Here is a 15,592-nt window from a genome sequence, read left to right as displayed (position 1 = left end):
GAGGTGACAATGCTTTGAGAGGTATGTATTATTGTTATCAATATAAAACTAATTATTTTATTATAATTACTTCTTATTTTAGTTTTTTTTGTTGTTGTTGAGGAACACACATTTAATGCAAATGAGGAACCATTTGATCTTGATTTAATTGAAACATTCTGTTGTGTAAGGTCACCTTTTTCATACTACATTTCAAATCCAGAAGCCACAATGTCTACAAATTACCACCAGATGGTTAAGAATATGCCTCAGCCCTATTTTCTGTCTGCATGCTATACCTTCTCACCATCTTTACACTCCCTCATTACTCTTCCTAATTCTTATTCTTTATTCTTCACAAGGCCAGATTGGAAAGTTTTTCCTCTCAACAGCATAAAAAAAAACAATAAATCTTGCATGCAGTTTCTTACTGTGCAATGCATGGAATGACAATAAACAGTCTCTGGGGTGACAAAGGCCGCCCACTTTAATGGCCACTATAATTTGTGACCACACCCCCTTGTACACATAAACACACCATTTTTCATTCAGTTGCTGTATTTTGAGCTGAACTCTCAGGTGCCCTTTTCTACCCATGGCCTATTTCCAGAACATGCGAGGAGGAAGCAGCAACGTTGTGATTAAACCTGGAGACCCACAGGTCCCTCAAATCCCTGAGGTGTTCCTCTATATCGAGGTTGTGTTCTTTGTAATTCGTAGAAATAGCTGTGGGGGGTGTATACGAGTGTGCATTGGGTGGAAAACAGGAAGCTGCCTCAAAGTTTTGGTAATTTGCATAGTACAAAAATCTGCTTACATAAAATCCTTACATAAAATCTAGGTGCTGACATCAGTATTTGTTAAAATTGAAAATCCATCATGCAAATGAAGAGTTTGGTTCCAAACTGAAATAACTCCATTAAAAAAAATCATGTTTTTATTGTGTTTTATTGTGTTAGTTAGCTGTATTTTTGAGTTATTATGGCTTAAATCAAAACAAACCAACTGCAGTTTGATTGAGATTAATTGTAATGCACAATAAAAAACAAGATTTTGAAAAGTTTTAAAAACGTATCTCATTATCTCAGTTATCTCATTTTGGAACCAAACTCTTCAAGTACAGTTGTGACTTTTTGACTAGTCGCTGAAGTGTATTGATGTATGCCATTAACGCCTGCTGCTAGATGTTTGTTGGATGAATCTGCTATTCCTCTTTTTGGTGTCATGATCAAGGGAGTCTCTCCTCCAAAGCTTGTCCTTGATTTCACTCCTTCTCTAATGCTTCAATGAATCAAATCCTGCCCTGAGCAACAGTCTCTCTCTCTCTCTCTCTCTCTCTTTCTTTCTTTCTTTCTCTGTCTGTTTTCATCTACCCCCTGTTGTACCCCATTCACCATACTGTAGCTATAGGGGTGAACGGTAGGATTGATTTGAGGGTCCCAATGCAGTCAGTAGACCCACAATTTTAGTCACGACCTTCACCCCATCATCTGGTTTATCTGTAAAATCTTGCGATCTCTTCTACAGAGAGTAGTTATCCATATGTCATTGGTTTATTGTCTCTGACAAACCCCTTCATGCTATACAAGTTCATTTAAACTAAATTCCTTAAACTAATAATAACTTTATTTCGTTTTTCTCTTGAATATCTTCTTACCTTGGCTGATTACATAATCACTGTTTCTCTTTAGCTCCTCTTCAAGGCTATTTCTCGTCTCTTCAATGCTTTGATCCTGCTCATTCTTCTTAGATCTGAATCAGAGCTGTTAAACTTACCTCTTCTCTCTGTCTAAACATGTGAAGAATAATTAAAGACGAGATGACGCATGCACACTAACCATCTACATTAAAAGAGCTTAATTTCCTGAGACCACCACACAAAGCTCATTTCGTCAATACTTTCACTGGTCTGATTTATGCAATCCATAATGGATGTTCAACTGATAAGATGCCACTATTGAAACGGATTGCCTTCGGCTCTTTGACCTTGTAATTGGGGTGATGGTGAATTCGGGGACTGCTTTGTTTCCTCAGGCCTCATTCAGTCATGATGTGTCAAAAGAGGTGTCCAGAAGGAAGGCAAGACTAATACTTGACATGGACTAATGCTTTGCAGTTGAATGATATGTTACTAATGGAGTGCAAAACATTAATGCAAGATTAACATTTACATTTAGTCATTTAGCAGACGCTTTTATCCACAGTGACTTAAAAATGAGGTAAACAATAGAAGCAATTGGAGAAACATAAGGACAACAAAAAGCATAAGTGCAGTAAAAACTGGTCTCGTATAGCCTACCACAGTATACAGATTTTTTTTAAATGTTAAATGTTGATTCTTAAACAAACAGCTTGAAATAGATCATCAGCAAGTGGGAATTCACTCTATACTTGTACATTTGTTTTGTATTTTTTACTTATTTTTCATTTAATATGAATTATTTTGCATACACTGGAGACAAATGTGTGCCTCATCAAAGCTAAAAAACATAATGTGGAATATATTAATATCTACCAAACAACATTTTATGTGAATGTTTTTCTCAAAGCAAGCTTTTGCAATGTTTACCGTGACCACCTAAAGTTAAATGTCCAGTGTGTGATTTTTTGGAGGCTCTATTGACAGAAATGCAATAGGCCTATAATATACATCACTATGTCTTCAGAGGTGTATAAAGACCTTATGTAATGAAGCGTTAGGTTTTTATTGCCTTATCGTCATACACCACGGTTCCCCTTACATGGAATTCATGTTGTTTCTACAGTAGCCCTAAATGGACAAACTACTCTACAGAATGCGTTTTCAGCAAAGATGTGAAAACACGACGTCATCTAAGTTCTGTGTCAGCCACCGTAGTCCTTTGAAAAGGAGGGGTGAGTGGTGAAGTGAGCCGCTGGTTGCAATTCGCAACCTCACCGCTATATGCTGCTTAATTTTATACACTGGATTTTTTGAAGGTGACCTCCCTTTAGTGATAACAAAAAAATAACCTATTTTTTTGCATTCTGATCATCCTAGCAATTTTAATGCTCAGTTTTTAATGTTTGTATCTTCATCTAAAATCAAAAGAGATTTAGCTTCCCACTATTGCCCCACATCTTTAAATTCACTCTTTCTGAGAGCTGAAGTTGTTTAAACTGCTGTAATCGATACAGTGCTGTGTTGCTAATTAAAGTGTGCTATCTCAGCTCACATATGTAGAGGTCATATCGCCCTAAAGACAAAACCTTCTGTCTTTCCTCGTCCTGTCCTTCACCTGCACCAGTTCTGGGGGGTGAGGTTAACTCTGATTCGTCCCATTAATAGTTAATGGGTGTGTTGTGTGTTCGTGCATGGGAGGAGAGGGCTCTGGGAAGCTCACATTCAGATGTTCTAACACAACAGACTGCATTAGTTAAAAGGAGATCGCATCATGTTAGATTTATATATGGCCGGTACAGTAATAGCTACATTGGTGTATGTGTTCTTGTGATATTGAAATTTGAAGAAAAAAGACATGTACTGTACGTTTAACACACGTTAACTGAGTTTGTTCAAATCAACCATTCAAGATGGAAAACCCATAAAATGATTAGAATATTTGTTTTGTTTGAAGTTTGACGATCACATTTTTTTTGAAGGCCAGCACCTCCTTGCAGTTGGAGGACCTGTTTTGTATCTTATATGAGTGTTAGTATCTGCATTTGTCCCAAACTGTTTGTGTGTTTTGTAGAGGTCCTGCTGTTTGTCGCTCTGAATATCCTCTCATACAGGATAAAGTAGCTCATGTGAGATTTCTTGATTTTTCTGCCGAAGCGCATCAGTGCCCCAGTGACACAATTTGCTTTTGTCTGATTCATGTTAGTCCAAGTGTGGCTCAAGAAAAATATTTAGTCCTGGCAAAACTGTGAGTAGAGCATGTTTGTATAATCCAGCTATAATACAATGTTGCTGGTGTGTCAACAGATGTTTGTCATTCTCTAATACATGTCCCAGCATCCCTCATCCAACCTAAATGCCCAATTGTTTATGAATCCCAAGTGAATTGGTTTAGTTCCATTAAATGGGCTGTGTACTGTTAAGTTTTGTGCATAACTTCTACAGTATAATATCAAAGTATAGAATGCATTTATTTATGTTTTTTCTATTAGAGTTCTTTCTCCCAATGAACAATGAAGGAAAGGCACTTTTGTGTGTGCATGGCATTGTAGTCCAAAAACCATCAGGTCTGTCACTAAAATGATCTCAGGACAAAATTAATTTGGGTGGCTTCCCTACCCCAATAACTGAGCTATACTAAAGAGTACCTTAGTTTGCCCGTCCCAAGTTCCTGTCCCCACATTCCTGGTTTTCACTTTCTCACATCACAGCTTATTCATAAAAATGAATCATCAATATTTTCCTGATGCAAGGAATCAGGTGCACTAAAACACAGCGAGATAACCCAAAATCACTATTTTGTCCTTTTTCTTGTTATTGTGATTTCACCATGACAGGAAATGTATGATTTACAGTCGGAAAATAAATATATTTTATCTTCCTCTGCTTAGACGTGGTGTGTGGAGCATATGTTCATCATTTTTTCCACCATAAATCAAACATACATAGAAAGTGTCACAAAGACAAAAAGCAACACAGACACATACTTTGCACCATGTCTGTCTGTCTGTCTATCTGTCTATTCCTCTATTTTTCCAATGTGCCTTCATTCTCTTCACTCGATCTGAAGGAGTCTGGCAGGGGGAATCTTTTGGAAAGATGAGCTGGTAGACATGATGCAGGCCAGCAAAGAGAGAGAGTATTGGCCTACTGGCAGTTATATGACTCCTCATAGTCTGTGCACACAATCTGAGAGCCTCTGCCTAGTCAACATTGATTTATCAGGAAACCTTTGTGAGTGATCATTATTCTGCTGGGCTCCTCCAGCAGCTGATAAGGACCATCAGGACCATCAATCCACACGCCTAGGCTCACACGCCTGTAGATCAGAGAACAATCACAGGGCAGGTTTGGCCCCATTTTGGCTGCCTCTGATGTATGAGCGGAGACTCATTCCTCATGGGACTACACACATCTACAATGTACAGCGGTGGTACATACCCACTTTTGAAGCTGTTACTTTAACATGCTACATCAGCTGGGAAAGGTAAAGAATGCGCTCGGTGTTCGTTTGTAGCAGGATGGTCAAGGATGTTGTTGTGCTTTCAACGTCACATTTTTCTGCTGGTTTACGACCTCCAAATTTTCTTTGAAAATGTGAACCTCAGCCTTTTATTTTTATAGAACGTTTTTAACATGAGGTTTTGTAAAGAATGCAAACCATCTATTCAAAACTTTTATTGTGATTTTTATGACAGATAGATTGTCAAATGCGATTAAAAATGTATTGTTGCATGATTGCATTTGATTATTCGGAAGGGTCATTTAGCAAATATAATAGAATATTAATGGAGCTTTTAAGTTATGGTCAGTCCCATGATGCTCTATTTATAAGTTGTATAGTTATATAATTATGAGACCAACACGACCACAGGCACAAAATACAATCCACATTTGTTATGCTCCTCATTTCTCTAGGTGGAGGCGTGACACAGGAAAGCTCAGAGGAGATTTAAAGATGCTTGCCTGACAAGCAAAGCCATTTTGTCAGCAGCGTTCGTCTTCCTCAGAATGAACAAATGGCGTTAGAGGGTCCTTATTAATTCAGAAGGCTTGAGATGCAAAGGAAGCACAAGCTGTTTCATATTTAATAAAGGTGTGCTGCTTTAATTACTTACAGAGGCAAGTCATTGTACTTTTTTTATCTTACCATTAACTGGATGCAGGATTATAAATTAAATTTTATAACAATGCACAGCTAATCTTGTAACGAACCTGTTCCTTAGAGTGTTATTTTACCAAATAAATTGGTTTTTAATTATGCGCTTATTGGGCCACTAAATAAATGCAGTTTTTCATTTTAGCCAATTATTTTAAATTATTAGTCTTTATATGTACAGTATACCTGATGAAGGTCATGGACCAAAACGTTGTATTCAAATAAATTTGGACACTTTTGCAAGATTGATAGTGTGCGGGTTTGTTCTGTTGTTCATATATTTACAATATAAAATAGCTTAAGAGAGGTCTTTTTCTGCTGTTACATCTTTATTATATACAGTATTTGTCTTCTCTTTCAATAATAATTAATTGCGAATTTAATGCATTGGGGTATGTTTTTTTTCCAGTTAAGTGATGGAAAATGTTTAGGGGATATGTTTAGGGGCATCATATGAGTATAAATGTGCAGTAGATAATTAATTCAGTTTTTCATATTAAATTCTCTGTGGGAGTTTTTTCCCCTCTGGGATTTATGAGCTTCAAATGAAGCAGGTATTGAAGTGGAACTATATGTGACTCAAGTATTAAAACAGACATTTATCTGATTACTGTGCTGTTAATGTTTCATTAATAATATCTTATTATTAAGAAGAAAACAGATTACAAGACTGAACAATGTTTGTTTGTTAACAAGGAAGCAATGATTGTAAACAGTGAAAAAAGTTTGTAAAGATTTGTAAAGATTGCTCTCAACTATTACGATGATTATATTGCTGCTGCTTATACTGGTGTTTGTTGTTGTAACACTTTGTAACAAAGTGTTTGTGCACTCAACAAAATGTTGCTGCTGTTAGTTTTTCTTAACCCATCCTTGTTCACAGTACATAAAGAATGCAAGAAACTGAAATATAAGTTAACTATGTTATTTATACAAAAAAATTAGATCTGCCAGCTTTACTTAACGAGTGTTTGACTGGTCAACTTAACATTGTTCAGTAGAACGCAAAACCCTACAATATTTGACATATTGAGTTTACTTAATATAAACAAGTTAATTCAACATGACTGGTTGAGGGGGATTTTCAGTTCCCAGCATGCTTTGCGTAAGACTGCATTTAGGCAGTAAATTTCGAAATTCAGTGTTATTTTAAATGTTTTTCAGTAAAGAAAAAAGACTTGTTTGTGCTTAATGTTCATTTATCTTTAAGGTTTAAAAGAGGTTGTTGTATTTTTTAGTTTTACGGTTGCCATTGTTTTGAAGAGTGGTACATGTGCTTAGGCTGTGAGAGGTTTATGCGTGGCTATGATGTCTATTGCATCATTCAATGAGCTTTACCTGTGCTAATGCCAGTAATGAGATGCCTCTCATCTAATTTGCTCATTGTGTTTTGACTTACATGCAGTAAGTCTGTATATAATCTATGTATGACAACAAAAAGTACCATTGAGAAGGATACATATTGAGTTTAATTACTGGTACAATCGGATGGTTTGGATTTACTCAAAAAAGTTTTGTCACATTACTTAAATATATTTTGTTCATACAACTAAAGTGTTATTTGTTCAAATTACTTAATATTGTTGCGTGGAACCACTTGACGCAGTTTTTTAAAGTAAATTCAGCAAATCAATTTTTTGAGTGTGCCCATTTACTCCAATTTCCTTTCCACTCTAAATCTTTCAAACCGTTTCTTTTTTCCTCTCTCTTTACCTTGTCTTCCCTCATATCCCTTTCTCTGTAGTCCCCTGAAATACATTGCATTTACATTCTGAAGGCCTCGGGTGTGACCCAGTTTTCTAGGTCGTGCAGCATCTCGATGCTGATTCTCAAGTGGTGTCTAGAATACTGTGTCACTTGTTGTTGTCGACATTATAACCTGAACGCTTTCCTACAAGTGTGTCATATTAGCACATAGCCCATCCATTTATTCAATCCCAGAAAGGCCTATTTTAGATTTAATGAAGCAGACCTTAACATGGTGTTGTGGATCTGCATTGATCTTTAATGCTCACAGTTTAAGGGCATCGGTGGCAGTATTGTAATATATCATCAAACAAAGTATATGAATAACAAACAGATGCTTTTTTATTGCATTTTTCTTTTATTTCTTCTTTATCCTTAGAAAATTACTTATGTTAGTAAGTATATGTCCAATTTATTGGGAACATGTAACTTTCATCTTATGATTCATTCTCCTAATGAGTCTATATTTAGCTTCTTATTTATTTGTTTGCTTGATTTTTTATAATCTTCAATCAAACGTAGTTCAATCAAACATTTGAAACATAATTCATTTTAGCATGCACATGTGTTGAAGGAAGTCAATTGAATTTCCTGGCTCAAGGGCAAAAGCTCAGCAGACTTTCTTCTGTGCTGAATCCAGGCGGATTCATTTAAATGATGTCGAAGTATAGAAGTAGAAGTAAATAAACAGATGGATGTTGAAGATGTTCATGAGTGGAATAATAACAAGGAGGGAGGCCTTTTTGCTTGGTTAGCAAGTGAAGTGAAGTTGTCATGGGGTTTGTTTGCTCTAATGTGCAAAGACTTTATACTACCAAATGTCTAAACCAACTTCTTGTATTGCCCCCAGAGTGAACCACTGCACACAAACCAAACCAGGTTACATCAAGATTAAGTATGTAAGATTAATATGAAATCAGGCTTGCAGATACTTAAAACATGATCAGTTCTTTAATTTTTTGACAAGCATTCCAAACAGTGTCCCATCTAGTGATTTGTATTCGAGCAGTTTGTCTGTCTGCATATGACATTTCCCATTGACACCAGGGTCCATTCAATTTCCTGACAGGGATTATATGGTAACCCTGCTTAATCAAAGTTTTGGTAAAGACAGAGCATGCATGTCTCCGTGATGTCACCATATTTATCTATTTTTTCACAAGCCTTCAATCTGCTCCACCATAGCAATTGTGGATATGTTCTGTCACTTTTTTGTTGAGACTGTATTTAAAAACACTGAGCATTTGATTTAAAGTTTATTGGGTATAGTGGTTCTAAATACCAAGACTAATAATAAAAAGGTGTTTGCAAACCTGGGCATAGCCATTCATGATTTAGTGAGATGCTGATGCCTATAGCAGAATGCCCGATGGACTGTTGTACCTTAAAGTGATAGTTCACCCAAAAATGAAAATTCTGTCATCATTTACTCACCCTCTTGTCATTTTATGACTTCCTTCCTTCCACAGAACACAAAAAATATATATTTTGAAGAAAGTTGGTAACCGAACAGCACTGGACCCCATTCACTTCTATTGTATGGAGACAAAACCAGTGTAAGTAAATGGGGCTCAGGTAACAACATTTTTCAAAATATCTTCTTTTGTATTCTGCGGAAATAAGAAAGTCATACAGGTTTGAAATGACAAGAGGGTGAGTTGACAGTGAGATGACTTAATTTTCATTTTTGGGTGAACTATCACTTTAATTGAACTGCAACTGCTTTGGATCAGCTAAATTTTTGTTTATTTTCTTAAATTGTACTTATCCAGCTTAATTACGTTTCCGTCTTTTCCTTGGTCTTTTGAGACATTAAAGTCAATAAGTGAGAGGCAACTAAAGTTGCCTAATGCGGCAAATAAGCACTTATAATTCTAAATTGGGTTGTCTTTTCTAAATGTATTTTAGAGGAAGACATTGGCTCTTTGTTTTAAACAGGCTCAAAGCACTTAATGAAAAATAAACCATTTCACACTTGTTGATGGATATGAAAGTTATGAGCTTTGCTCTTTTTGGCTGCTGTCTGTTTAGTCTGCTGAAAAGACCCACAGTGCTGATCAAAGCATGTTGTTGGGATGTTGGCTAGCATCCATACCAGGTTCTTAATTGGTTTACCCAGCAAGTTTCCCTCTGAGAGTTTGAGTTTAAAGCGGCAATGAGTAACTTTTTGACCTTAAAATAATGTCTCTAAAATTAATTTAGTGGTAGGACGAATTTTACTGCCGTTACTACCTAAGCAGCCTCCTATTGGCTGAAATTGCACTTGTAACTTTGGTGTTCGGGCCGGTACAAGCCCCGCCTATCCCCTGCTTTAAAACGTCACATTTTAGTCGTAGCCTGGGAGAAGTTGGCCAACAGCAGAGCTAACAGTAAGACGAAACTACTGTTGGGACTGTGTGGGTCTGGTCTGGTTGGTCTTGTTTTGTGGTCGATGTCGGACAACAGAGGAATAAAGTTAATTAACTTTACTACTAGCCATTACTACTTTTCCCTGGTTGTTCCTCTGTTGTCTGTTGTTGATTGCGGAATGGGACCGGGTTTGGGCCTGCACGGTTTCGGCGGGTGGGGCTTCCTGGGTCGCGGCTCGTGGGCTCTCCCTGTTCTTCGTGGACGTTGCTCGGTGACTTTGGTCGGGGTCACTGATTGCAGCTATGACACGTCAGAGGAGATCTGGCCCTCCCGGCTGAGCCTGGTTTCTCCCGAGGTTTTTTTTTCTCCATTATTCATCATTGGAGTTTGGGTTCCTCGCCACAGCAGAGCAGTGCAGTGTTGGCTTGCTCACCGGGAGACTGCATTTATTTATTTATTCATTTATTTATTAGATATTATTTATTATAATGATCTTGCTTGGTCTATAAACACCATGCACTGTGCTGTGTTTTACCTTTCTGTGTTTTTCTTATTTGCTCCTGTAAAGCTGCTTTGGAACAATGCACATTGTGAAAAGCGCTATATAAATAAATAAAATTGAAACTATCCAAAACATCACCATGGCAGAGCCAGCCAAAAAAACAAAGAGGGTTTTGTCGGAGGAAGCAAAGAAAAGAAAGCGAGAGAGTGATCGGACACGAGGCCGGTCACGAATCAATATCGGACAGGCTTACACTAGGTGGCAAGAGCAGCAAGAGGCAACGGGTTGCAAAACGGATGCAGACCTAGCGGTCCGGCTCCTGGATTTGTAAGTGTTATTTGTACATTTTTTGTTACTGTCCTGTACTTTTGAACAAATCGGGCAAACGAGAACCCAGCAGACGAGAAGGACCTCCTCTTTGGCGTCTGCCAGAAGGACCCTGATGTCCGGGGGGTTCGCCATGGAGTTCCTGATGGCAGCGGGGCAGACCGACTTCTGTGAGGCGGAGCTTAAAGTTGTGTTCAACAGCTGCCTCACCAAGTCACTCTCCCGGTCGGAGATGGAGATGCTGAGGCCCCAGGGCTTCGTCGATCTTGTTCGTTATGCTATGAACTGGGATCAGCCCAGGGCCTCAACACGTCTCAACTCTCCGACCCCCTTGGATCCGATCCCGGAGGGATGTGTCCTCACCGTGGCAGCCTTGGGCACCTCCACGACCTCCGCCTCAGACCCCGGCCACCAACCTCCTTGGCAAGCGAGACAGGAGGGAGTCTTGGGGGACGGCTCCGGTCCGGAGGAAGCCACGCCCTCCACCGCATCAATGCAAATGACCACGAGCGCGGTGGCTCGCTCCCGGAAGAAAAAGCAGAGGAGGGGATCGCTGACATCAGTGCCCTCATACAGTCCCAGTCTGGCAGCAGCGCCGGAGTCCAGTCCCGGTCCGATGACAGCACCCATGTCCAGTCCCAGTTCGGAGGCTGCTCCCGTGTCCAGTCCAGTGGCAACGCCCGTATCCAGTCCCAGTCCGGCGGCGGCACCGTCATCCAGTCCCAGTCCGTCAGCAGCGCCGGAGTCCAGTCCCGGGCCGATGACAGCGCCCGTGTCCAGTCCCGGTTCGGCGGCTGCGCCCGAACCCAGTCCCAGTCCGGCGGCAACGCCCGCATCCAGTCCCATTCCGGCGGCACCAGTATCCAGTCCCAGTCCGGCGGCGCCAGAATCCAGTCCCAGTCCGGCGGCGCCAGTATCCAGTCGGCGGTCCAAGCGGCACTCCATTTGGCGTCCCATCCGACAGTCCAGCTAGCTGTCCCACGGGCATTCCCAGCCGGCACTCCAGCCAGTACTCCAGCCGGTGGTCCAGCCGGCAGTCCGGTCGGCAGCCCAGCCGGCATCTCCCCTGTCGACATTCCCCCCTGCATCTGCCCCCCAGGACACTTTCCCCGCTGGTTCTGTCCTTCCCCACCCATGACACAGCATCTTTAAGTTTTATTGCATTTGTAATGTCTTAAATTATGGCTTGTTTTCTTTCTATTCATAAAATATTCAACGTAATAAGCCAATTTCTGTACAAAGATTGTGTGTGTGTGTGTGTGTCCGCGTAAAAAGGGCAAGAATGGAATATATTTTTTTTACAAATATAGCCCAGTTGCTGGGAGAAGTCAAGTCATCTTCATCATTTCACAGGGCCTTGAAGCATCTAAATGGAACCTGTCAATCACAATCATTGAGTTTTTATTGTCTGTGTTATGGCAGTGGAATAGAATGGCAAGTAGCAGCAACTGTAATTTTCAATTACAGAGCTCCATTTAGTCAGTTTATATGTTTAAATGTCCTCATTAAATATGCAGCATAAACTTTTTCATTGACATCTTCCCTTATCATGTTCCCACTGTTAGGTTATTCCGTCTCTCTATTTTTCTAGTTCAGCTTTATCCTGTGACAATATAGCCACTGTTTGTAAAGTTTAATGTAATTACATCATTGAGAACTTGCCTCATTCTGTAGACAATAATCATTTCAATATTTCAGAACAGCATGTACTTCGATGCCATCTCAAGGTCATTTGTGGAGCTGCTGTCATATTGTTTTTTCAATACAGCCTCACCTGCTAATAAAAAGCTGATAGAGCTGAAAACACAATAATGATTGAATTCATATGTTGTCTTCAGTTTCTCAGAGGATCAAATATATTCGTATAAACCTCAGATTGAAGAACTGAAGTTATTATCATTGATGTTCATCCAAAATTCTTTAATATGTTTTTTATCCCAAACTATTAGACTTAGAATATTTACCCTTTGAGACTGTGTTAATGATCCTATTTTTAATTAGTAAGAATACAACACAACTGAAAATGCATGAACGTTGGCCCTTTGGGCAATGCAACCATCCTGTTGCGGATAAAAGGGGAATAATGATGTAAATGTTCTACATTCAAATGAAAGAAAATTTTTAATAGAATTGTGACTTATAATGTCTACTAAATGTCTTATAATATGTCTCAGAAATCAGCTATGCAAGTATGAGATAAAAGAATAAAATACTCTTTGTGTGTCTGACAGGTGTAAGGTGTGTCATCTGGACGGTCCAAATTTCAACAGATAGGCTACAACAACAAATGTTTGTGACCAACTAAAATACGGACCTACAGTCGTCAATATAATCATAGGGACACATTTGCAACTGAACCACCTGAAGTAGGCTAATGCAGGTAACTGGCATTTCTGTGAATTGTCTTTCAATCAGCATGTATTTTTCATTGCAGACATTCATGGACTGGTCTGTTATTTCTGAATTATTCTGAGTGGCTTTATCTCTTTATCATATGTCCACACAGTATTCTATTGAAACAATCTTGACGTGGGGTTATAAAAGTCAGTAAATTAACCAAGAACTGTCTGCCATGTGGATGCATTGTTCGTGCCTTGATCTATTTTTAACTCCACCCTACACCCCTCTCACTGACACACCTGCTAGATCTCTGAAGGAGGCAAAACATTCAGGAGCAGATCGGCTGCATGACTCCAGCCGTTCAATGGCTACAGGGCAGCGTGCCCACCTCAGACGCGCAATAAATGGGTTAACGTCACCAGCAGAACAGATTTACAGACAGCAACCGAAGAGTTGTTTTTCACGGGAGTCATATAACTAAAAGAGGATTTAGTTTATAGAATGCTTACCAATTTGACTGGGTGCATTCGGCAAGGACTTTAAATGCAATACATCCTTGGGCGCGTGGCAGAGGACGTCTTTTATGCACGAGACGAGCGCGAGACAGGGGAATTTCTGAACGGATCACTGAAATGTTTGAACTTTAAAAACACGACGATGGCTTTGGAGCGATAGACCTGATGGATTTTCACAAAACTCTGCTTCGGTGGCAATGGGGCTGTCACATGCCAACAGGACCGGTAACTGGGTCAATTGAAAATGTCATTATTTTCTTGATATCATCAGATTTAATGTTTTGTTAAGATATACTACATATGAGACCAAACACTTCTGTAACCCTGTACGTGCACGTTTCACAACACCTGCATTTTCAGCACCCTGACACTTCGACAATTACAGGACACAGTCTTTGAGGAGGTGAGTGGATGTTTTGTATTGAACTGTTTAAAAACACCCTCTATGACTCCAGGGTTTCAGAACCAAGAGAAATTCTGTTGCGGCACCTGTTGTGAAGGGAGTGAGGTAAAGGTGGACGAGGGATATCACGCGTTTACCAAGCATCTGTCTGTATTTTTAACGAATGCAAAAAAACTGCAAAAAGTTTTTGTCCCCTCTTCGTTAACCCGAAAAGTTCACACTGATTAATTTTGTAGCAGTGAATTTGCTCATATTAAGAACAAGCGCCTTTTCAAAGACTGGTTATAAATGGCACGTTTGAGTCATGAGGTAGGCTATCAGTTTAGTCCACAGGGGCGATGGGACGGGAAACATGCCCGTACTTCCTTTTATTCCGGTGGGCTTTCTGTGGGCTTCAGTCGCAAGTTGTTGCAGGATTCAGCGTAACAGGCTACGTAAAAGAGAATGTTTCTGTAGCCTATGTCTTACCCAGCTAATATGATAAAGGGCTGCAGCGGGTGTAGACAAAGAATGGTTAGGAATAGCCGTTGTACACCGCCACTGGATCGGCTTCAATACCTGCTAAGCGCTGCATTTGAAAACGTTGAATGTCCGTGCGTTAACAAGAGTCTTAAAAAAGGGTCTTAAAAAATCTCTAATGATTTTAAATGCCTTTATGGAAAAAATAATGTATGGATCAAATAGGAATATATTCTACAGATAAGATAACAACTGCAATTTACCACTTTTTACAGTGTAGCCTATGGACAAAAACATGTAAAAATCCTTCATGGAATTTCATTTTTTCCATTTTTGAGGTGTAATATTTATAACTGAAAGAATTTGTTCAATTAATATACCCTATTCCTTGAGAAACACAACCATTTTCATCTGTATACTGTAGTCGCTTTTTTTAATAGTGTAAAAATGCAAGCGTTAACAAACAAAAAAAAGTGCTTTATGTTGTCAAGTATAAACGTGTCGAGTCAAAATGTTTATTTATTACGGTAATATGACAGAATCAATCTGACTACAGCATAGCCTACCTGAAAAAATGGTTGGCTGAGATAGCACTGTTCCATTTATTATGTTGCCAGTTGGTATTGACCCACTACAGATAGTCCGGTTAGGGACTAACACCAGATGGTATCTATACAACTCTTTGCATCCGTATATGTTTGGTTTTCTATAAGATAAATTATAGGCCTGATAAAGGCATATAAATATATACAACGGACAATAAATATAAACCAGTAAACATTTCAAGCAGTACTTTTTACACAATAATGAAGAGCAAATGTGCCATTTTATGGGGTGATAGCGCCACCAAAACAAACAGTAAGCAACTAAAATTTGACACCATATTAGCGCAGGTGCGGTAACCATGGCAACGGGCGGAACCGCTCAGCCTGCTGCTTCAATAACCACGCGCGCAACAGTTAAACGGCATGACGGTGATCAAATAAATAACACAAAAATGCACATTAATAATGTCGTCTGCAATGGTCAAATGTAAATTACTGGGCAGATACACGTAACGTTAAAAGCTTACTCACTTTCATATGCGTATATGTATAAGTATATACATTTCTAATAGTGAAACATCAACAACGGGAATGATTACAAAACAAACCGGGATGATGACAAGGCATAC

The 15,592-nt window shown here is 39.3% G+C and overlaps 2 protein-coding genes across 5 annotated transcripts in view; both read left to right on the top strand.

Moving 5' to 3' along the window:
* The first annotated feature begins 10,834 nt into the window (after positions 1-10,834).
* Positions 10,835-11,674, top strand: LOC130570622 (uncharacterized). The gene has a single exon (XM_057360986.1). The coding sequence runs from the start codon at positions 10,835-10,837 to the stop codon at positions 11,672-11,674; it is 840 nt and encodes a 279-aa protein (XP_057216969.1).
* A 1,692-nt stretch (positions 11,675-13,366) lies between these two features.
* Positions 13,367-15,592, top strand: part of caln2 (calneuron 2) — a 31,679-nt gene continuing 29,453 nt past the window's right edge. Inside the window, exons 1-2 of one of the 4 annotated variants that reach the window (XM_057361110.1) lie at positions 13,367-13,781; positions 13,917-13,959. The gene's annotated coding sequence lies outside the window, so the exon portion shown is untranslated. Of the gene's footprint in view, positions 13,960-15,592 lie in introns of all 4 variants that reach the window. The other 3 variants (XM_057361109.1, XM_057361111.1, XM_057361108.1) reach the window with 3 other exon arrangements.

Source organism: Triplophysa rosa, linkage group LG19, assembly GCF_024868665.1.
Source record: "Triplophysa rosa linkage group LG19, Trosa_1v2, whole genome shotgun sequence".
NCBI lineage: Eukaryota > Metazoa > Chordata > Actinopteri > Cypriniformes > Nemacheilidae > Triplophysa > Triplophysa rosa.
This window is presented reverse-complemented; position numbering and strand designations above follow the sequence as displayed.

What these genes read in the sequence shown, in the direction of transcription:
- LOC130570622 (XM_057360986.1), top strand. Translation starts at nt 10,835, where the DNA reads ATGGAGTTCCTGATGGCAGCGGGGCAGACCGACTTCTGTGAGGCGGAG.